Below are 22773 nucleotides of genomic sequence, written 5' to 3' on the forward strand. Positions count from 1 at the left end.
CGAAGCAGCCGCTAACTAACTTTTAATCAGTGGAACAAAGCAATAAGAGAGTTTGGATTATGAAAGGAATATATTTAGTACTTTTACAGAGCTAAATTTGAGAATTAAAGGTAACATATTACTCCATTCATGCTGCCCAAACCTTGGCATTTCAGAGAAAACACAGTTTGAAGAGCCTTACAGGGACCATATGGAGAGACAGAATGAGTCCGATGTGATGATCGGACATATTCTACCTGGCCCACTCCCATGTGTGTACATAGGGAGAGACCTGTCAATTAATGAAGCAGGTCGGGGAAAATCCAGCCGGAGACTGAATCAGACTTATATTGTCTCTTCTTATAGTCCCCAGCCACGTCTTCTAATAATGCTTTCTCTGAAACGTTGGACTAAAACACACCTGCTGCAATCTCACAGCTAGGCTCTGACTTATGCTGCCCAGTGTATTCGCAGCATGAATCGAGTGACAGGTTTCCTTTAAGTTACTGTCAAGAGAACAGCCAGGAAATCCTGCAGATATCCCATCACTGCCACCAGTTGTTAAGGAGAACAGCCAGGGAATCCCACAGATATACCCCTTTAATTTCTAGGTCAACACTAACCAACACTCCACTTCCTCCAAGTGTCAAGATAATTACACAATTGGCTGGCGATTGATGAACGAGGCCAAAGCTGCTTTTGCCACTAGACTGGATATTGGGGAACTCAAAGTGAGAATATAGTATATACACATCCACTTCCGATTCCAATGCATGGAATATACACTCACTGGCCACTTTATTAGGTACACCTGTCCAACTGTGTGTTAAGACTTAATTTCTAATCAGCCAATCAAATGGCGGCAACTCAGTGCATTTAGGCATGTAGACATGGTCAAGACAATCTCCTGCAGTTCAAACCGAGCATCAGTATGGGGAAGAAAGATGATTTGAGTGCCTTTGAACGTGGCATGATTGTTGGTGCCAGAAGGGCTGGTCTGAGTATTTCAGAAACTGCTGATCTACTGGGATTTTCACGCACAACCATCTCTAGGGTTTACAGAGAATGGTCCGAAAAAGAAAAAAAATCCAGTGAGCGGCAGTTCTGTGGGCGGAAATGCCTTGTTGATGCCAGAGGTCAGAGGAGAATGGGCATACTGGTTCGAGCTGATAGAAAGGCAACAGTGACTCAAATTGCCACCCATTACAACCAAGGTAGGCAGAAGAGCATCTCTGAACGCACAGTGCGTCGAACTTTGAGGCAGATGGGCTACAGCAGCAGAAGACCACACTGGGTACCACTCCTCTCAGCTAAGAACAGGAAACTGAGGCTACAATTTGCACAAGCTCATCGAAATTGGACAGTAGAAGATTGGAAAAACGTTGCCTGGTCTGATGAGTCTCGATTTCTGCTGCGACATTCGGATGGTAGGGTCAGAATTTGGCGTAAACAACATGAAAGCATGGATCCATCCAGCCTTGTATCAACGGTTCAGGCTGGTGGTGGTGGTGTCATGGTGTGGGGAATTTTTTCTTGGCACTCTTTGGGCCCCTTGGTACCAATTGAGCATCGTTGCAACGCCACAGCCTACCTGAGTAATGTTGCTGACCATGTCCATCCCTTTATGACCACAATGTACCCAACATCTGATGGCTACTTTCAGCAGGATAATGCGCCATGTCATAAAGCTCGGATCATCTCAGATTGGTTTCTTGAACATGACAATGAGTTCACTGTACTCAAATGGCCTCCTCAGTCACCAGATCTCAATCCAATAGAGCATCTTTGGGATGTGGTGGAACGGGAGATTCGCATCAGGGATGTGCAGCCGACAAATCTGCGCCAACTGTGTGATGCCATCATGTCAATATGGTCCAAAATCTCTGAGGAATGCTTCCAGCACCTTGTTGAATCTCTGCCACGAAGAATTGAGGCAGTTCTGAAGGCAAAAGGGGGTCCAACCCGTTACTAGCATGGTGTACCTAATAAAGTGGCCAGTGAGTGTATATGTATACATAGTCATTTCTGAAGGTGTTGGCATCCTTGATATTGTTCTATAAAATGAAATATTTAACCTAGAAAATTACTGTAATTACATATGTTTTGTTATACATATGTTTTTTTTCTTTGTGTGCATTGGAAAAACACAAAAAAACACAGAAAAAAGGCAAATTGGACATAATTTCACACTAAACCTCAAAAGTTGGTCAGGCAAAATTGCTGGCACTTTTCCAAAAATGTGGGTAAACAAGTTTGTTTCAAGCCTCTGATGCTTGGTCAAACGCACCTGTGGCAAGTAACAGGTGTGGGCAATAAGAAAATCACACCTGAAATCAGTTAAAAAGGGGAGAAGTTGACTCAATCTTTGCATTTTATATCTTTGTGTGCCATGGATTCAGGGATGTGGTTTATAGAGCAAGAAGAATGAACTATTAAATTTTATATATTTAATCTTTATGTAAGAAGTGTTTATAAAAATATATCAAAGATGTTACAAAATGGGAACAAAACAATACAGCAAATACAACTACATAAAATAAAAAGGGATAACAAAGAAATGTACTAAACCTGATGTCACAAGAATGGCTTTTATCTTTATGGAGGGAAGTGCTCTGTTTAGGAAAATTGTACACTCTCATAGCAAACTGTGTCTTCCAGAAATGAACAGTGATCAAAACTCAGATTCTGATTTTATTAGGTAAAGGTTACATCCACATTCCTTTTTTTGGTGAGCTAATATGGGGGTTGCTCATGGGAAGTGGCTAGGTTTTTAGAAAATTATGGGATCCCCAACTTTCTTTACATCTTCGCTCCTGGAAGTCCGAGTCGAGAGATATTAATGTCATATTTCTTATCATGATTTTAGCTTTCCATAGATAGGAAACATGGCATATATAATTTAAACCCTCTGTTCGTTATTAATTTGGAACTGATTGGCAGGTCACAGCGATGAGAGTAAATGTGTTACGTTCACCACTTTGTCGCAATGCTGAAAATATATCTTCCATTACTGAAGAACCTATGCCTGCCACTTAAAAAACAATTTTCATAACAGGACACCAGAGCCAGGGTGTCTGGCTGTAATTGTGCAATGCTGCTTTGAAGAAATGAAGGGCTACCTCTGGAGGTAGTAGATTTTTCACTTCTCAGCCCCTTGAATATATAGATCCTAGACTTGGTGTCTGGCTCCCAGTAGATATCCTACTTAAATTACCAGTTCACAGCAGGAGGTCCTAGTTCAATAGGGACTGGAATGAAGTGCAAGCTCTTCTTCACTTCCCAAGTTGTAATTAACCCAATTATTTCAATATGAGGGTTACATGCCTCTTCTGAAGAGATGGTTTTATGGATTTTATCAGTTTTATAATTACATCAATGATAGTTACAATATGGAAGTTTATTGTGGACAATATGGCTGGTTTTATTCAGGACTACAGATGTCCCATGCTCCAGAGACACCATCTTTCTGAAAGCAGCCCTGCTGGATCCAACCACAACTCTTACATGCTGTACAATGATCAGCATCAATTTGCTAAATTATTCTGCATGCTTTAATGACGTCAGACCAGAGAGGTTGTTTAAAGAGTAACTGATTTAAGTTTTACTTCATAAATCAAAACTACATGTGAAAGTAAGCAACTTTGTAGTAGTATATCAGGGAAATCAACCTCTTTATCCTCGTGGACTGATCATTCTTTCTCAATTCATGGGTAAAATCTGTCTTCAGTGAGGACAGATTTTCACATTAATGAGATAGGAGATGGCAATTGGTCTTATGAGGTGAGGTGAGGGGTGGAGAGAGGACAGAGAAGCTAGAGGCAGATAGACATTCTCTTTAAAGGTTACTCCAGCATATGCACCTCAATGGCTGATTTTTTTCTATGCAATTCCTTGTGATTCTCATCTTAGTCCTGATTCAACCTATTCCAAACCTCCGTTTTGGTCATAAGTAGCGCTTGAAACTTGATCTTTAGATTGTTCTCCTGATACCTGCATTTTTACTTCTAACATTCGGTTCTGTTTCTGTGACTATACTGCCATCTTGACTATTGACTTGTCATATTCTGGCCTTTCTCTTAATGATGACCCCTAGCTTTATTCCTGGGGATTTTCCTCCAGCAAAGTCCATAAATCCTTGTGCTGCGTTAAGGGTGAAGACTAGTGATAAGCGAGTATACTCAGTGGCCTGACGAAGGACGTGTTCCGAAACGCGCGTTGGGCGGATGCGCGGACCCCCAGCCCCTGCACAGATTCATTACAGGTACCTCTTGCGGCATTATGTGTATGTTATACAATATCCTTTACCTTTGCAAACAGGTGGTAAACTGATAATATTTATGGATCTAGTGTGGCCAGTGACAATTTATCATCTATCTATCGGTATTTACTTATACTTTATACATAACATTTTGGTCACACTTCTAGTCATATCTTAGGAGCATGACAATCTATATGGGGCATTGGCTATCCTAGGGGTTCTAGCATCTTGGTGTTTTTATGGCACTGATGTGCCTCATGGCTGTATTCACTGACACTGTTTGTCCTTGTATATCTGTTCAACACAGATTTGTATTTTTGATATCCATGGACTTTTTGGTCGTATTTGTGGTCCTAACAGACCACCATTTGTAATACAAGTTCATAGCAGTCGATATTGGGGCCTACGTCTGATCCAATGACTCTCAGGTATTTAATTTGTCTGCAATAGGGCGTCACTTATATGGAAACAGCTTCCAATTTCCACCAAGACCGCTTCCTGAAACCTCTGGGCCACCAATGCCGCTTGTATGTGTTGGAGATAAAGGGTTCCAACTCTCACAACACCTGCTGAAGCCATACGCTAGTGGCTTGACGCCAACGAAAAGAGTGTTTAATTATCGCTTAACAAGAGCACGAAGAATGGTTGAGTGTGCTTTTGGCATTCTCACATCCAAATGGCAAGTTCTGTTGACCGCTATTAACCTGAAGACTCACACTGTGGATGAGGTGGTGAAAGCTTGTGTGGTCCTGCACAATTTCCTAATATGCATGGAACAGATTGCCATGGATGACAATTTGGTAGTAACCTCCATGTATGATTATCAGAATATTACTTTTTGAAGTCTTGAGGCAGTTTCAAAAATGAGGGACAAATTTACAGAGTACTTTATTTCACCTCAAGGAAGAGTAGAATGGCAGGAAGAGATGGTTTGATATCTTTGTCTTTTGATATAATGTATGTTGGAGTACCAAACTTATTGCAGTTTTCATATTTGTGATTACACCATGAATTTTTTCTATTAACCAAAGTTTTGTAACGTGTGAGGCTAGTTTCACACTTGCTTTTTTTTGCAGCGCGTTTTTCCCGCAAAAAAACGCATTGAAAAAACGCATACAAAAGCATACAACTGCTGCGTTTTTTTCAAGCATTTTTATGAGCATGCATGAAAAAAACGCAGCGTTTTTATGCGTTTGTATGCGTTTTTAGTGCGTTTTTACCGCGTTTGCGTTTTTTTCCAACATTAGGTGGCCCCTCACACTAACCCAAACCATGACTTTACTAACCCTAACCCTGACCCTAACCCTAACCCTGACCCTAACCCTAACCCTTAACCAAATCATACTTAACCCTAACCCAAACCCTAAACCCTAACTAACCCTAACGCTAACCCTGACCCTATCCCTAACCCTAACCCTGACCCTAACCCTAACCCTAACCCTAACCCTGACCCTAACCCTTAACAAAACCATACTTAACCCTAACCCTGACCCTAACCCTAACCCTAACCCTGACCCTGACCCTAACCCTAACCTTAACCCTGACCCTAACCCTTAACCAAACCATACTTAACCCTAATCCTGACCCTAACCCTGACCCTAACCCTTAACAAAACCATACTTAACCCTAACCCTGACCCTAACCCTAACCCTAACCCTGACCCTAACCCTGACCCTAACCCTTAACCAAACCATACTTAACCCTAATCCTGACCCTAACCCTGACCCTAACCCTTAACAAAACCATACTTAACCCTAACCCTGACCCTAACCCTAACCCTGACCCTGACCCTAACCCTAAACCCCCTTAACTAACCCTAACTCTAACCCAAACCCCTAAATTCCATGGTTAAAAAAACGCATATGCAAAAAAACGCATACATGAGCATGCCAGTGCGCACATATGCGCATCCATAGGCTATAATGGCCATTTTTAGCGCAAAACGTGCGCATATGTGCGCATGCGCTTTTTTGCAGGGCCAAAAAATGCAACATGCTGCGTCTGGAAAATACAAACGCACACCCCAAAAAAACGCAGCGCATGAAAATCACATACATGCGCTTACAAGCGCGCAGGTATGCGCACCCATGTTAAATATAGGGGAAAAAACGCATGCGCACATATGCGTTTTTTTCCAGCGCTAAAAAACGCAAATGTGAAACCAGCCTTACCCCAAGTATTGTACCTTGTTACCCAAAGTATTGTACCTTATCATTAAATAAATGAAAGACAATAAAGCTTTTTATAAAAAATAATATATTTTTATTTATTAAATAATTATAAATTAAGATCGTTTGGGGTGAAGATAGTACTGGAGGGGCTTGCTTGCTGGGACATGGGTGAGTGAAGCCCTACCTGGCAGGTTTATATACCTTTCTTAAATGGGGGCTGGCTAATTGGATCCTAAATCAATTGGAGCATGCTCAGTTAAAAAAACAGAATCCGTCGCCGGATTCCGTCATTTCACGGATCCGGCGCCCATAGGCTTCCATTCAAGCAAACGACGGACGGATCCGTCGCTGTTCGATTTTTCGACGTACACAAAAAACATCACTTTGTCCGTCGTCTCCGGCCGCCGGACAAATAATAATAATAATAATCTTTATTTTTATATAGCGCTAACATATTCCACAGCGCTTTACAGTTTGCACACATCATCATCACTGTCCCCGATGGGGCTCACAATCTAAATTCCCTATCAGTATGTCTTTAGAATGTGGGAGGAAACCGGAGTGCCCAGAGGAAACCCACGCAAACACGGGGAGAACATACAAACTCCTTGCAGATGTTGTCCTTGGTGGGATTCGCTAACCACTGAGCCACCGTGCCGTTCCCGGTGAATGACAGATGAAGCGTGAGGCCATCTGTCGCAATCCGATGCTAATACAAGTCGATGAGAAAAAAACGAATCTGGCGGCATCAGTCACTGGATTCGTTTTTTTTCAAAATTAGACGGATTGCGACTGATAGCAAAAAAATGATGTGTGAAAGGGGTCATACTTGCAGCCACGCGAATGCCGTTGCTGGCACTGACACCGGAGAATCTTCACAGTATGCAGTACATGCACTATGAGGTTTCACAAGTCTGCAGTTACAGAGTGACTGCAGATGTGTTGTTTTAGACTGGACAACCTCTTTCATAAATCTGGAGCATCAGAAAAGTGTTGAGCACCTCCATGCGCACACATTGAGTATTTGCTGAGTTTTTTACCTCATTATTTGAAAGCCAAACTAATGGCTCCTCTGAATGTTCCACTCCTGGTTTTGGTTCACTAATACTGACGAAAAACTCAGCAAAATACTGAACGTGTGCACATGGTCTTACACTTTCAGGACAAAGTCCCTTAGGCCATGTGCACATGTTGAGTATTTGGTGAGTTTGATACCTCAATATTTGTAAGCCAAAACCAGGAGTGGGTGATAAATACAGAAGTTGTGACGTGTTTCTATTATAATTTTCCTCTGATTGTTCCACTCCTGATACCTGAATGTCCACAACAAAATAGGACAAAATTAAACTGCATTTTATGTGTTTTGTAATTAATTGTAATTAGCTTAATAGACAATTTATAGCATGACATAATCCCGCTACTTTCCTTTGTAAAACATTATTCAATTCTCTCCAATTTTCTCCCTAGCTCCTCAAGATTGGGGAATATTTCTCAAGCTACAAAGATCAGATTCCTGGCAAAATTTTCACCAAAAAAGTGTTTTCCAAGAGTTGTACCATTTAATGCTTTGAAGACACTTTATGTGCCTTGGTGTACAAAGGAATGTGGCTTTGCTGACAAGGGACACCCACTGAACATGCAACACTGTGAACCAAAAATACACCAAAATTTAGGTTCAGATTTCTTGTTCAAAGCAAGCCAACTAATAGGAAGTGAAAACGTACACTAAACAGTCTACAGATGCACCAAAGTAATCAAACAACAGCAATGTGATAAAATTTGCACTGTCTAAGACTTAGGCTAGTTTCACACTTGCTTTTTTTTGCAGCACGTTTTTCCCGCAAAAAAACGCATTGAAAAAACGCATACAAAAGCATACAACTGCTGCGTTTTTTTCAAGCATTTTTATGAGCATGCATGAAAAAAACGCAGCGTTTTTATGCGTTTGTATGCGTTTGTATGCATTTTTAGTGCGTTTTTACCGCGTTTACGGTTTTTTCCAACATTAGGTGGCCCCTCACACTAACCCAAACCATGACTTTACTAACCCTAACCCTGACCCTGACCCTAACCCTTAACCAAACCATACTTAAACCTAACCCAAACCCTAAACCCTAACTAACCCTAACCCTGACCCTAAACCTAACCCTGACCCTAACCCTAACCCTAACCCTGACCCTAACCCTTAACCAAACCATACCCTGATCCTAACCCTAACCCTGACCCTAACACTGACCCTGACCCTAACCCTTAACCAAACCATACCCTGATCCTAACCCTAACCCTGACCCTAACCCTCCCTGACCCTAACCCTGACCCTAACCCTGACCCTGACCCTAACCCTTAACCAAACCATACCCTGATCCTAACCCTAACCCTGACCCTGACCCTAACCCTAACCCTGACCCTAACCCTTAACCAAACCATACCCTGATCCTAACCCTAACCCTGACCCTAACCCTAACCCTTAACCAAACCATACCCTGATCCTAACCCTAACCCTGACCCTGACCCTGACCCTAACCCCCCTTAACTAACCCTAACTCTAACCCAAACCCCTAAATTCCATTGTCTAAACTAATGGTAAAAAAAAAAAAACGCATGTGCAAAAAAACGCATACATAAGCATGCCAATGCGCACATATGCTCACCATAGACTTATAATGGGTGTCTTGCTGTAAAAAAACGCATTGCGCGCACATGCGTTTTTTTGAGGCAAGTCGGACACTCAAAAAATGCAACAGGTTGCATTTTGTGCGCCCGAGCGCATACCGCAAAAAAATGCATGCGTGGTAAAACGCGTACAAACGCATGTGTATGCGCACATAAGCGCATCCCATGCAAAGTATAGGAAAAAAAACGCATGCGCTATTTAGCGCTAAAATACCGCGAAAAAAAACGCAAATGTGAAACCAGCCTTAGTATTGATAAATCTACCCCATCTTGCTTACATTTCAGCAAATGCTAAGTACATGTGATCTCACCTTTCTGTCCCCTTTTCTTGGGTGACATGATATTGCTTTGGAGTTAGTCGGTTCCTTAATTCTTGCTCAGTGAAAACCACCTTGAAAGTCTTTTTTTCCTTTCGAGTTCCTGGAAATAACAAGAAAAAAGGGGATTTGATTGTTAATTGCAGAATAATTACCTTGGCGTTTAGTAACTTCTCAGCTTCTGCATTTGTTAGTCACATACTTAACCTATTTCTACAAATACAGTGACAGCTTAGCCAGGGAATTGTACTGGGGTAATGACGCGATGCAGCAGCCAAAGCCTTTCTGATGTAACAGTAAAAGCCTCACAGTCATTCTAAAATAGCGAACGCTCCAACCAAAAACTTCCCATATAATATAGAACAAGCTAAAAGCACATCTTTGCTGACAAGGGTATACTGAGCCCACAACATTCATACACTAAACATACAAGAGCTTTAATGTTATAAATGGTAATATACAGATTAATTCATCCAAAGAATTGTTAAATTACTATGCACAAAATCGCCCACAGCCTCACAGTTTTTGAAGTCTCCAAATGGTGTCCTTAATAGTCCAATTTAATGTGTGATTTTGATGAAAATGATTAATGGCCACTATCACTGTATACAAATAAGTTGCATACAGTCTTAGGCACTGCTGATTTAAGCTGTCCACACCTTATTCTCAACCCATGTGGCTTGCCTGATGTCCCCGAGGATAGGAAATAGCCTGTGCTTAGAGATGTCAATCATATGATATATAGCAGGGATAAGGTGTAGTCACTTCACACAGCAGCATTGGTGACTTTATTCAGCATTGTTTCCACCTTCTTGACTGTGTTCATCTGCAATTGCAAACAAGTTGCAATATCAGAATCCAGGAGTTTGCTCTATGCATTATTATATTGCTGTTAATATGTCTGTACTATAATGCTGAGACAATGATCTTTGTGCTGTTACAACTCTCTGGACTTACGACACTTAACTATAATATAAATATATTTATTATCCCTGTTCTGTGTCCACTGTGCACTGTATGCAATTAACTTTCCATAAGTGTTCATTACCTATTTTTATCTTTGTATTGGGATAGCAATATGCTTATTAAACCTGTACCCTCATAAAACTGTATTTAAAGAGAACCAGTCAAGAAATTCATGTAGCCTAAACCAAAGGCTGCACGATTACAGCCAGGTACAGGTGCATCTCACAAAATTAGAATATCATCAAAAAGTTAATTTATTTCAGTTTTTCAATACAAAAAGTGCAACTCATATATTATATAGAGTCATTACAAACAGAGTGATCTATTTCAAGTGTTTATTTCTGTTAATGTTGATGATTATGGCTTACAGCCAATGAAAACCCAAAAGTCATTATCTCAGTAAGTTATAATACTTTATAACATCAGCCTGAAAAAATGTTGGCCTACTGAAATGTATGTTCAGTAAATGCACTCAATACTTGGTCGGGGCTCCTTTGGCATCAATTACTGCATCAATGCGGTGTGGCATGGAGGCGATCAGTCTGCGGTACTGCTGAGGTGTTATGGAAGCCCAGGTTGCTTTGATAGCAGCCTTCGCTTGTCTGGATTGTTGGGTCTAGTGTCTCTCATCTTCCTGGTATTGGTACTTTTAGCAGTGTGGACAGGAGACAAGTCCTGCTGGAGAATTAAATTTCCATCTCCAAAAAGCTTGTAAGCAGGGAGAAACATGAAGTGCTCTAAAATTTCCTGGTAGACGGCTGCGCTGACTTTAGTCTTGATAAACCACAGTGTACATATACCAGAAGATGACATAGCACCCGAAACCATCACTGATTGTGGAAACTTCACACTAGACCTCAAGCAGCTTGGATTGTGTGCCTCTCCACTCTTTTTCCAGACTCTAGGTCCTTGATTTACAAGGTCTAGTGTGAAGTGTCTACAATAAATGATAGTTTTGGGAGCCATATCATCTGCTGGTGTAGGTCTACTGTGTTTTATCAAGACCAAAGTCAGCGCAGCCGTCTACCAGGAAATTTTAGAGCACTTCATGCTTCCCTCTGCTGACAAGCTTTTTGGAGATGGACATTTTATTCCCAACAGGACTTGGCACCTGTCCACACTGCCAAAAGTACCAATTCCTGGTTTAAAAACAACAGTATCACTGTGCTTGATTGGTCAGCAAATTCGTCTGACCTTAACACCATAGAGAATCTATGGGGTATTGTAAAGAGGAAGATGAGAGGCACCAGACCCAACAATGCAGATGAGCTGATGGCTGCTATCAAAGCAACCTGGGCTTTAATAACTCCTCAGCAGTACCACAGTCTAATTGCCTCCATGCCACGCCGTCTTGATGCAGTAATTGCATGCTGTGACAATTCTTTGCATACTTCCAGACACATTTTGACTAGATATGTCTGGCCTCGCTCAATGCACTTGAGCATGTCTAGTCAACATGTGACTGCTTGCATGCAAACCACCGCCCCCTGTTGCCAAAGAGCCCTCATAGCATGCAGTGCATGCGATGTGAGGACTCACAAGTATGCAGTCACATAGAGTGACTGCAGAATTGTAGCCTATGACTTCACAACACCTTTAAGGGCCTGAGACATTCCATGAGGCACCCCAATCATTGTTCAGTAAAAAAGACCCAGTGATCAAATGAAAAACACTCTATTTAGTTTGAAAACATATTTTACATAGCTTAAAAACTACCATTGAGCAACAGCACATCCCCTTGTGTAAGCAATGGATGTACTGCCAATAATGAAGTATGCCAGAAAGGGGAAATGAACAATCGTTTGTTTGAACCCTTTTATGATTGCTGACATAAGTAAATGAATGTGAACCAGCACCAACTGACTTCTACATCTTCAAGGGCAATTTATCAGCCTCTTAAAGTAGCGTTACACTTAGCGATGCACCAGCGATCCCGACAACGATATGACCCGGTCAGGATCGCTGGTGCATCGCCAAACAGGCAGATCTCACCAGCGACATAGCAGTGGTCGCTACTTACCTGTCAGACGAGGCGATGAAGACGTCCTCCCGCACGTGTCCACACGTCGCTCGTCGCCACAGCAGGAAGCAGATGACGAGAAATGGCCCAGGACATTCTCGTGCGATCAGCGATAACCAGCGGGGGAGCCAGTCGGAGGTAAGTATCACATGTAGCGATATCGCTAGCAATATCGCTGCTGCGTCACAAAACCAGTGACGTTATAGCGATATTTCTAGTAATATCGCTATGTGTAACGGGCCCTTTACTCTGCCATACAAGAGGATATCAGCACTCTAAATTGCATTACAAATATAGAAACCGGTCACTAATAGAAATGTGTATTAAGCACACGCACATGTAGATGAAGGTCATAAAACAGCTTGAATTAAAGGGAACCTGTCACGTGATAAAACACTATTAATCTGCAGAAATGGGGATAATGTGCAGGCTAATAGCATAATGACCCTGTCTGGTACAGGTTCATAATGGTTCAGAATTGGTGCATCTAATAAATGTGCCTTTTCTGGGCGGCTGTGGGCTGCTATTTTTATGCTGGGGGGAATATCCACTGGCCCTTACCAGCCTGAGAATACCAGCCCCCAGCTGTCTGCTTTAGCAAGGCTGGTTGTTAAAAATGAGGGGAGGGGGCACTTTTTTAAATTATTTATTTAAATAATTAAAAAAAATACAGACTGGGAACCCCTCTATTCGTCTCTGTTCTTGATAACCAGCCTTGCTGAAGCTAACAGCTGAGGGTTGCAGCCCCCAGATGTGAGTTTTGTCTGTCTGGTTATAAAATACAGGGCAACCCATGCAGGGTTTTTTATTAATTATTTATTTACAGATCAGGCAGCGGCTGATGAATAATCTCATCAGCCCTGCCTGCTCTCACTGTTATTAGCAGCAGCAGGCACTGGCTGATAGGAGCAGTAGTCCCATCAGCTGACACCAGTGACCGGAGGTAAACGTTATACAATAGAAGAAAAATCCAGCTCCACGATTAAGTGAAAACTTTAGATTCTTTATTCACTTGAAAATTCCAAAGTAGAGGATAAAAGTATCAGCACAGCTAGCAGCAGGTCATGCGTTATCAACGCGTTTCAGGTGTCGCAGCACCCTTAATCATGATAACAAACATAATCATGATAACATTCTCCAACACAATGCTTATATGCTGGAATCAATTGAGCACACCAGTGAAATAATTAAAAACATTAACATCCACAAATAACAGGTGAAGACAGACACAGTTAAAACAAAATTTAACATGACAAGAAAATGGAGAGAACAATTTATAAAAATATATTGCAAGCACAAAGCTTCCTATATTGCATGTTCTTATATTTTTTTGCAATTTTAAGTGACAGCCGTTTTATATACAAAAGGAGCAAAAGGTATTATTTTTATGAACAGTAGGATATGAATCACATCTCAGAGGAATCAAGGCTCATTACTGATAGTAATCAGCTCAATCACAGTTTGGAATGTTCATCTTCATAGCTTTGAAAAAACTCCATAAGACACAAATATGATCCATTTAGTATTGATAAAACAGATCATAGATAATTTTATCAACAGACTCTTATCTTAAATGAAATAAATATAATGTAAAAACATTTTTTATATTACATGACACGAAAATCTTGAGAAAAAAGCACAAAACTTCTCGTTACATGTTCTCATATTTTTTGTAATTTCATGTGATGACCATTATATATGCAAAAAAAAAATGAAAAATGCTATTTATAGAAACAAAAATTGAATCTTACTTAAGGAAGATCAAAGAACAAAACTAATGATGCTCAGCACGATGGCAATTTGAGATATTCATTTATAGGGCTAGAAAAATTCTACAGAACACGATTTTAGTCTATTTGATATTAGCCAAGGGGCCTAAATATGATCAAATCAAACAGTATAAAATAAATACAGAATGATATGCAGTAATAGCGCGTCATTAGTCAAAAAAGAGGCTTTTCCAATGCGATCGATAAAAATACTCCGTTCTGTAAAAAATAACTGCCTTCAGATATGTAATAACATAAAATAAAACACCTGCTATGAACAAAAGAAAAGCTGATTGTGCCTCTAATTTGATGCATGAAATTTAAACTATCGTACAGAAACCGCAGGAAAAACTGAAAAGGCAACAATTAATAAAACAGCATTATATCCTTTCATTTGTTCAAGCCAAAAGGCACTCTGGTGTTTAATTTAAAGATCCACCAGGCTTCTCTATTTCTCAAGGTGAGTTCTGTGTCACCGCCTCTGATGGGTGTATGTATTTTTTCAATCGCATATACTATGTTTTTAAATTTTCCCCATGACACTCAATGAAATGCTTCGATACCTGAGATATATTCCCATTTGTACTAATATTTACTACATCATAAATGTGTTCCCTGATTCTTGTTTTAATCATATGTTTCGTGCTTCCAACATACTTTAAATGGCAAAAAGTACATTCCATGATATAAACTACGTTTTTGCTGTTACAATTTATCAATGTCTTAATGGTAAAGCTGTTACTTTCGTTAGAGTCACTGAAACTGGAGCTTTTTTTGGTATATATATATATATGCACATTTTACATGAATTAGTACCGCACCTATGAAAACCTTTAATTCTCTCCTCAGCTCAATGTGAACAAGTCTGTTGGACCATGTTCACACCACCCTGACTGAAACACAAACAAAAAGCACAAAATGACAAATGTGCAAAAATACCTTGCAATAAGACATATAACAGTAATCAGCAAGTGCTGATAAAAGGTAATAACAAACACAGGGTATTTAGTCGATACGTTTTTTTGCAAAATAATGTATGCCAAGCTGCTTCACCAACGTCAAGGTAACCCGTATTGAAGCAGTCCCTATCTAATGTATTTAAAACCTGAACATGTGAACAGCTTGGCATACATTTTTTTGCAAAAAAAGTATCGACTAAATACCCTGTGTTTGTTATTACCTTTTATCAGCACTTGCTGATTACTGTTGTAACGGGGTCTTCCAAGCTGGGGTACCTCTTTCAGTACCATCCCGTATTTTCAGAGGTCCAGTCTGCGTTGGCTGGAGCCTGAATGACGCTGGCTGGAATTCCTCTGAGTGCATGGGCGCATATAAAAGATCACTGCTTCTCCATGTATTTCCAGTCTGACAACACTTTACTCACAGGACACAGAATATATCAGACAGATACAGAGGGCCGGCCAATAGACAAGCGTCAGGCCAGACATGCATTACAAAAGCCGCAGGTGGCCGGAGCCTGCGTATGTTTACTGTGGGAATTACAAAGGTGGGGGGAGGGCCGACACTGCTGATAACATTAGGGACATGCATCTCACATGGAACCTATTATATATACATATAACTGCACAACATATTCTGGGTGCTGAGTGGTTCTGTAACACGGCTCCCCTTTTCAGCGACGCGATCGGCATACACAGTCTCATCCTCAACGGATCGGTTTGGGGATGACCGAAGTTTATGGGGTTGGTATAAGTTCCGTTTGTCGACTTAGTCCATCGGCGTTACCACTTTGTTTGCCGGGTCTGTAGTGGATGGTGAAGTCCAGAGGTTGTAGGGCTAAACTCCACCGCAGCAATCTGGCGTTGTCTCCAGAGACCCGATTAAGCCAGACTAGGGGATTATGGTCCGTTAGGAGGGAAAACTGTCATCCATACAAATATGGTTGCAACTTCTTGAGTGCCCATGCTACTGCCAGGCACTCCTTCTCGATGGCCGCATAGCTTACTTCACGGGGCAGTAGTTTCCGACTCAGGTAAGCTACCGGGTGTTTTTGGCCGTCCGGCCCGACTTGGCTCAGTACTGCCCCCAATCCAAACATAGAAGCGTCTGTATGAACAAGGAAACGTGTAGTTGGATCGGGTGCGGCCAATACAGGGGTATTGGTGAGGGCGTCCTTTAGTTGGCGGAAGGCTTCCTCACAGTCTGAGGTCCAGGTTACCTGGCGGGGTTGGTTCTTACGGGTTAAATCAGTGAGGGGCTTGGCTATGCTGCTGTAATTGGGAGCGAATTTCCTGTAATACTCCGCTGTCCCTAGAAACGCCATGACCTGGGTTTTAGTGCGTGGCATGGGCCATTTGGCTATGGCCTCAATCTTGGCTGGTTCTGGTCGCTGTTTCCCATTTCCCACCCAATGCCCTAAATACTGAACCTCTGTTTTGCCCACGTGACACTTGTTTGGGTTCAGGGTGATTCTGGCCTGGTGGATCCTGTCCAATACTGTTTCTAGGTGCACAGATGGCCACTACCTCTTCAGGGCACTCCCGTTAGGGCTTCAGCATATTCACGTGGAACATGCGGATAACCCTGGGGTCGTCACAATCGGCGACATTATAGGTTGTGTCGGCTATTTTCCCCACTACCTGGTAGGGCCCCTGCCATGCAGCTTGAAACTTATTCTGCTTAGTGGGCTCTAACACCAGGACCTTCTATAGGCCGGTGAGTCTGACTTCTATACCAGGAAAGATCTTTGAACAAATTATTAAACAACATGTATGTCAATACCTGGATAAGAATGAAGTGATTAAACAGAGTCAGCATGGGTTTCTAACTAATAAGTCATGTCAGACTAACTTAATTTCCTTCTATGACGGTATCACTGATTGGGTGGATCAAGGAAATGCTGTAGATATAGTATATCTTGACTTCAGCAAAGCATTTGACAAAGTCTCTCATACAATCCTTATTGAAAAAATGATTAAGTATGGAATGGACAAGGCAACTGTTAGGTGGATTCATAACTGGCTTAGTGATCGGACCCAAAGAGTGGTCGTAAATGGCTGCACATCCAGTTGGAAGAATGTCTCAAGTGGGGTACCACAGGGCTCTGTCCTGGGCCCTGTATTGTTCAACATCTTTATCAACGATTTAGATGAAGGAATTGAGGGTAAACTGATTAAATTTGCTGATGACACAAAGCTAGGAGGGATAGCTAATACTAGAGAAGAGAGAGAGAGGATTCAAAAAGATTTAAATAAACTGGAGAAGTGGGCAGCAACTAACAGAATGGTTTTTAACAGGGAGAAATGCAAAGTACTACATCTGGGCAATAAAAATGAAAAAAGCATATATAGAATGGGAGGAATAGGGCTAAGTGACAGCACATGTGAAAAAGACTTGGGTATACTAATAGATCACAGACTGAATATGAGTCAACAGTGTGATGCAGCAGCAAAAAAGGCAAATGCAATTCTAGGATGTATTAACAGAAGCATACAGTCTAGATCACGTGAAGTCATTATTTCCCTCTACTCCTCTTTGGTCAGACCTCATCTAGAATATTGTGTCCAGTTTTGGGCACCACATTTTAAAAAAGACATCAACAAACTGGAGCAAGTTCAGAAAAGAGCGACCAGAATGGTGACCGGTCTGCAAACCCTGTCTTATGAGGAAAGGTTGCAGGATTTGGGAATGTTTAGTTTGCAAAAGAGAAGACTGAGAGGAGACTTAATAGCTGTCTACAAATATCTAAAGGGCTGTCACATTGTAGAAGGATCAACTTTATTCTCATTTGCACAAGGAAAGACTAGAAGCAATGGGATGAAACTGAATGGGAAGAGACACAGATTAGATATTAGAAAAAACTTTTTGACAGTTAGAGTGATCAATGAGTGGAACAGGCTGCCACGAGAAGTGGTGAGTTCTCCTTCAATGGAAGTCTTCAAACAGAGGCTGGACAGACATCTGACTGGGATGATTTAGCGAATCCTGCTTTGAGCAGGGGGTTGGACCAGATGGCCCAGGAGGTCCCTTCCAACTCTACGATTCTATGATTCTATGATTCTGTCCTATTTCCAAGGTGCGCTCTCTGGCCCTCCGATCGTACCATATGCGCTGGCGCCGCTGGGTCGCCTGCATGTTCTCACGTACAGCCTGAGTCAGCTCCTGTAGGCAGTCCTGGAATTCCAGCACATAGGGTACAATAGGTACCCCTTCTATGAGGCCCTCCCCTTCCTAGTGTTCCAGCACTAAGTCTAGGGGTCCCCTTACCAGTCTCCCGTATACCAGCTCGATTGGGGAGAACCCCGTGGATTCTTGGGGCACCTCCTGATAGGCAAACAGGAGGTGTGGCAAGAATTTCTCCCAGTCCCTGTAGGTCCTGGTAAAAGTCCCAATGAGCTGTTTTAATGTCCCGTTAAAGCGTTCACACAACCCATTGGTTTGCGGGTGGCACGGGGCGCTTCTAATGGACTTTACGCCGCACAGCTTCCACAGTTGGTTGGTCACCTCTGCTGTAAACTGGGTACCCTGGTCCGAGAAAATTTCCTGGGGAAATCCAACCCGTGAGAAAACCTGGAGCAGGGCGGCCGCCGTCTCTGCCAGTATGTTAGGTAACGCAACCACCTCTGGATACCGTGTGGCATAATCTACTACTGTCAATATATACTTTTTCCCGGACGGACTGGGTTTGGCTAACGGCCCTATCAAATCGACCGCTACTCGGCTAAATGGTTCCTCCACAATGGGGAGGGGGCGTAATTTGGCCTTGCATCGATTCCCCCCTCTTGCCAATGCGCTGACAACTGTCAAAGGTCTGGCAGTACTGACGAACATCATAGGTTACCCCCGGCCAAAAGAAGTTTTGTGTCAGACGATGCCTGGTGCGACTGACGCCGAAGTGCCCGGCCAAGGGTATATCATGAGAGATTCGCAGTAGCTCCTGCCTATACTTCTTGGGAACTACCAGCTGTTGTTTTATAGTGGAGCTCGTCCCTGTGTGGTGCTGCTGTGATCCGGTAGAGGAGTCCCTGCTTCCATACAAACTGCTCCCCTTCTAGTACTCCTCTCCCCTCCTGTGCCTTCCCACGATATCCCTCCAATGAAGGATCCTCAAGTAACTCCCTCTTAAATTCATCTGGGGTGGCCCAAGAAATGTGTCTGGCTATGGGAATACGTGCAGGGCTGGGATGTCTTACCTGGGCCTCCTCTGAGTGTGATTCCGCCTCCGCAGCTCGAGCTTGTCTCCGGGTGGTCACAGGATAGGTCTCAGCCAGAGGGGCCACCGAGAATGCAGACAACATGGGCCCCAAGTCATTTCCCAGCAAGACGTCTGCAGGCAAATCCTCCATCAAGCCGACCTCAACAAGGCCATCCCCGACTCCCCAGTTCAGGTGAATCCTGGCAGTGGGTAGTCGATGTATGGCTCCCCCTGCTACACGGACTGCCACTGTCTGGTCCGTCTTCTCTTGGACCCCGGACGAGATGAGGCTTCACAAGGGTCAAAGTTGCTCCGGAATCTCTTAGTCCCTGCATACGTTTCCCATTAACCCACACGACCTGTCGATGCTGTTGTCGATTATCTGCCCGGGCTGCCTGCACGGGGTCTACTTCATGCAGCACTTCCTCCATCTCTTCCACCCCTTGGTTAGTCGTAGCCCCCAATGCCGGGTCAGCTTCGCCTTGGTAGCAGTGTACAGCAGCCCGGCTGAAGGTAGCTGTTCCCGCCTTTGGCCACTGGGTATGCTGAGTCCGGTTGGGGCATTGTCTTTGCAGGTGGCCCAGCTGATGGCAGGTGTGGCATCGCGCCCCAGGGGGACTGTGGTAGGCCGGGTTTCTAGCTGATCCCCCTACAATCTTCGGTGGTTTGGGGCCCTCCAGGTCCATGGGCGGGCCCCTAGTGACCACCTTTGATCCAGAGAACTGCGGCCTCCTGGCATCATGATGTTCATCGGCCAGACGAGCGGCTTCCTCAAGAGTCGTTCCTCAAGAGTCTGGACCGCCTGTCCAGAAGCCATTCCTGTGTCTCGGGGTTTAGTCCATTAAAGAATCGCTCTAACAGGAAGAGCTGGAGGACGTCCTCCTTAGTGGTTGCTTGGCTCCCTTGTACCCACTGTAGCAGTGACCGCCATAATTTACAGGCCCATTCAGCGTGGGTATCAGTTACGCGTTTTATAAGTCCGTGGAACTTTTGGCGATAGGCCTCTGGTGTCAGCGCATACCGGGCCAAGATCACTTCTTTGATCCGCTCATAGTCCATACGGTCCTCATCAGGTACCATGCGATAGGCGTCCACTGCTCAGCCTGTCAGCTTGCTGGCCAGAATCTGAACCCGTTCCTCCGGCTTTACTTGATGAAGGGCACACTGCCCCTCAAAGTCCTGCAGAAAGCCATCAATGTCTTCCTCTGCCTCCCCCAACTGTCGGAAGGCATTGTACTGGATCTTTTTGTGGCTTACTGTTGAAGGTACCTGGTCGAAGGCCAGAGCTCCCCCTGCTCGCTGACTCTCCTCTCTGCCATCTCCATCTTGGCCAGCTCCACTTTGGTCTGCTCTGCCATCTCCATCTTGGCTAGCTCTATCCTGGTCTGCTCGGCCATCTTTTCCTTCAGATCAGTACGCACATCAGCCATCACCTCTCGTATGATCTCTACTGCAGGGTTTGGGCCATAGAACGCCAGTCTGTTCTTTACCTCCTTCTGGAATTCGGTCTCCTCCATGTTCACATTGGGGGGCGCTGCACTGTTGTGTTCCATGATGGCTGCTATCAAATCTGCTTTTGTTTTGTTGCTGGCGATCAACCCTCGGGCTTCCACCAGATCTTTTAATGTAGTCCTCTTTAACTTCTGGTAGTTATTTTCCATTCATTCCTTTCCTCCTGTAGAAGGGGTATCAAATCCCGCTGTCTGCCACCAGTGTAACGGGGTCTTTCAAGCTGGGGTACCTCTTTCAGTACCACCCCGTATTTTCGGAGGTCCGCTCTGCGTTGGCTGAAGTCTGAATGAATGACGCTGGCTGGAATTCCTCTGAGTGCATGGGCGCATATAAAAGATCACTGCTTCTCCATGTATTTCCAGTCTGACAACACTTTACTTACAGGACACAGAATATATCACACAGATACAGAGGGCCGGCCAATAGACAAGCGTCAGGCAAGACATGCATTACAAAAGCCGCAGGTGGCCGGAGCCTGCGTATGTTTACTGTGGGAATTACAAAGGTGGGGGGAGGGCGGACACTGCTGATACATTAGGGGCATGCATCTCGCATGGAACCTATTATATATACATATAACTGCACAATATATTCTGGGTGCTGAGTGGTTCTGTAACAACTGTTATATGTCTTATTGCAAGGTATGTTTGCACATTTGTCATTTTGTGCTTTTTGTTTGTGTTTCAGTCAGGGTGGTGTGAACATGGTCCAACAGACTTGTTCACATTGTGCATGTCACATGTGTGTTTTTAATCCAGTTGTTTTCGTGCTTATGCATGATTGGAGAGACCCCACCGCTCTCTCGTGTGACATGCACATAAGGAGCTGTCTTGCACCACGTGCCCATACCAGAAAGCGCCTGTCTTAATCCTGCTCATTTAGACACTGTTCACATGTTCAGGTTTTAAATACATTAGATAGGGACTGCTTCAATACGGGTTACCTTGATGTTGGTGAAGCAGCTTGGCATACATTTTTTTGAAAAAAAATGTATCTACTAAATACCCTGTGTTTGTTATTACCTTTTATCAGCACATGCTGATTACTGTTATATGTCTTATTGCAAGGTATTTTTGCACATTTGTCATTTTGTGCTTTTTGTTTGTGTCTCCTCAGCTCAAGTAGCTGAGGAGAGCTAACAACATACATACAGTTGTGGCCCAAAAGTATTGACACCCCTGCAATTCTGTCAGATAATACTCAGTTTCTTCCTGAAAATGATTGCCAACACAAATTCTTTGGTATTATTATCTTCATTTAATTTGTCTTAAATGAAAAAACACAAAAGAGAATGAAGCAAAAAGCAAAACATTGATCATTTCACACAAAACGCCAAAAATGGGCCAGACAAAAGTATTGGCACCCTCAGCCTAATACTTGGTTGCACAACCGTTAGCCAAAATAACTGCGACCAACCGCTTCCAGTAACCATCAATGAGTTTCTTACAATGCTCTGCTGGAATTTTAGACCATTCTTCTTTGGCAAACTGCTCCAGGTCCCTGATATTTGAAGGGTGCCTTCTCCAAACTGCCATTTTTAGATCTCTCCACAGGTGTTCTATGGGATTCAGATCTGCACTCATTGCTGGCCACCTTAGAAGTCTCCAGTGCTTTCTCTCAAACCATTTTCTAGTGCTTTTTGAAGTGTGTTTTGGGTCATTGTCCGGCTGGAAGACCCATGACCTCTGAGGGAGACCCAGCTTTCTCACACTGGGCCCTACATTATGCTGCAAAATTTGTTGGCAGTCTTTTGACTTCATAATGCCATGCACACGGTAAAGCAGTCCAGTGCCAGAGGCAGCAAAGCAACCCCAAAACATCAGGGAACCTCCGCCATGTTTGACTGTAGGGACCGTGTTCTTTTCTTTGAATGCCTCTTTTTTTCTCCTGTAAACTCTATGTTGATGCCTTTGCCCAAAAAGCTCTACTTTTGTCTCATCTGACCAGAGAACA

The 22773-nt window shown here is 43.2% G+C and overlaps 1 protein-coding gene across 1 annotated transcript in view; it reads right to left on the minus strand.

The window, feature by feature from the left end:
- Window positions 1-22773, minus strand: part of MSRB3 (methionine sulfoxide reductase B3) — a 331564-nt gene that overhangs the window by 151572 nt on the left and 157219 nt on the right. Inside the window, exon 3 of the mRNA XM_073555445.1 lies at window positions 9393-9501. Coding sequence (XP_073411546.1) covers window positions 9393-9501 — 109 coding nt within the window. The remainder of the gene's footprint in view (window positions 1-9392; window positions 9502-22773) is intronic.

This window comes from Dendrobates tinctorius, unplaced genomic scaffold, assembly GCF_039654945.1.
Source record: "Dendrobates tinctorius isolate UK_male_01 unplaced genomic scaffold, ASM3965494v1 ptg000224l, whole genome shotgun sequence".
Lineage (NCBI taxonomy): Eukaryota > Metazoa > Chordata > Amphibia > Anura > Dendrobatidae > Dendrobates > Dendrobates tinctorius.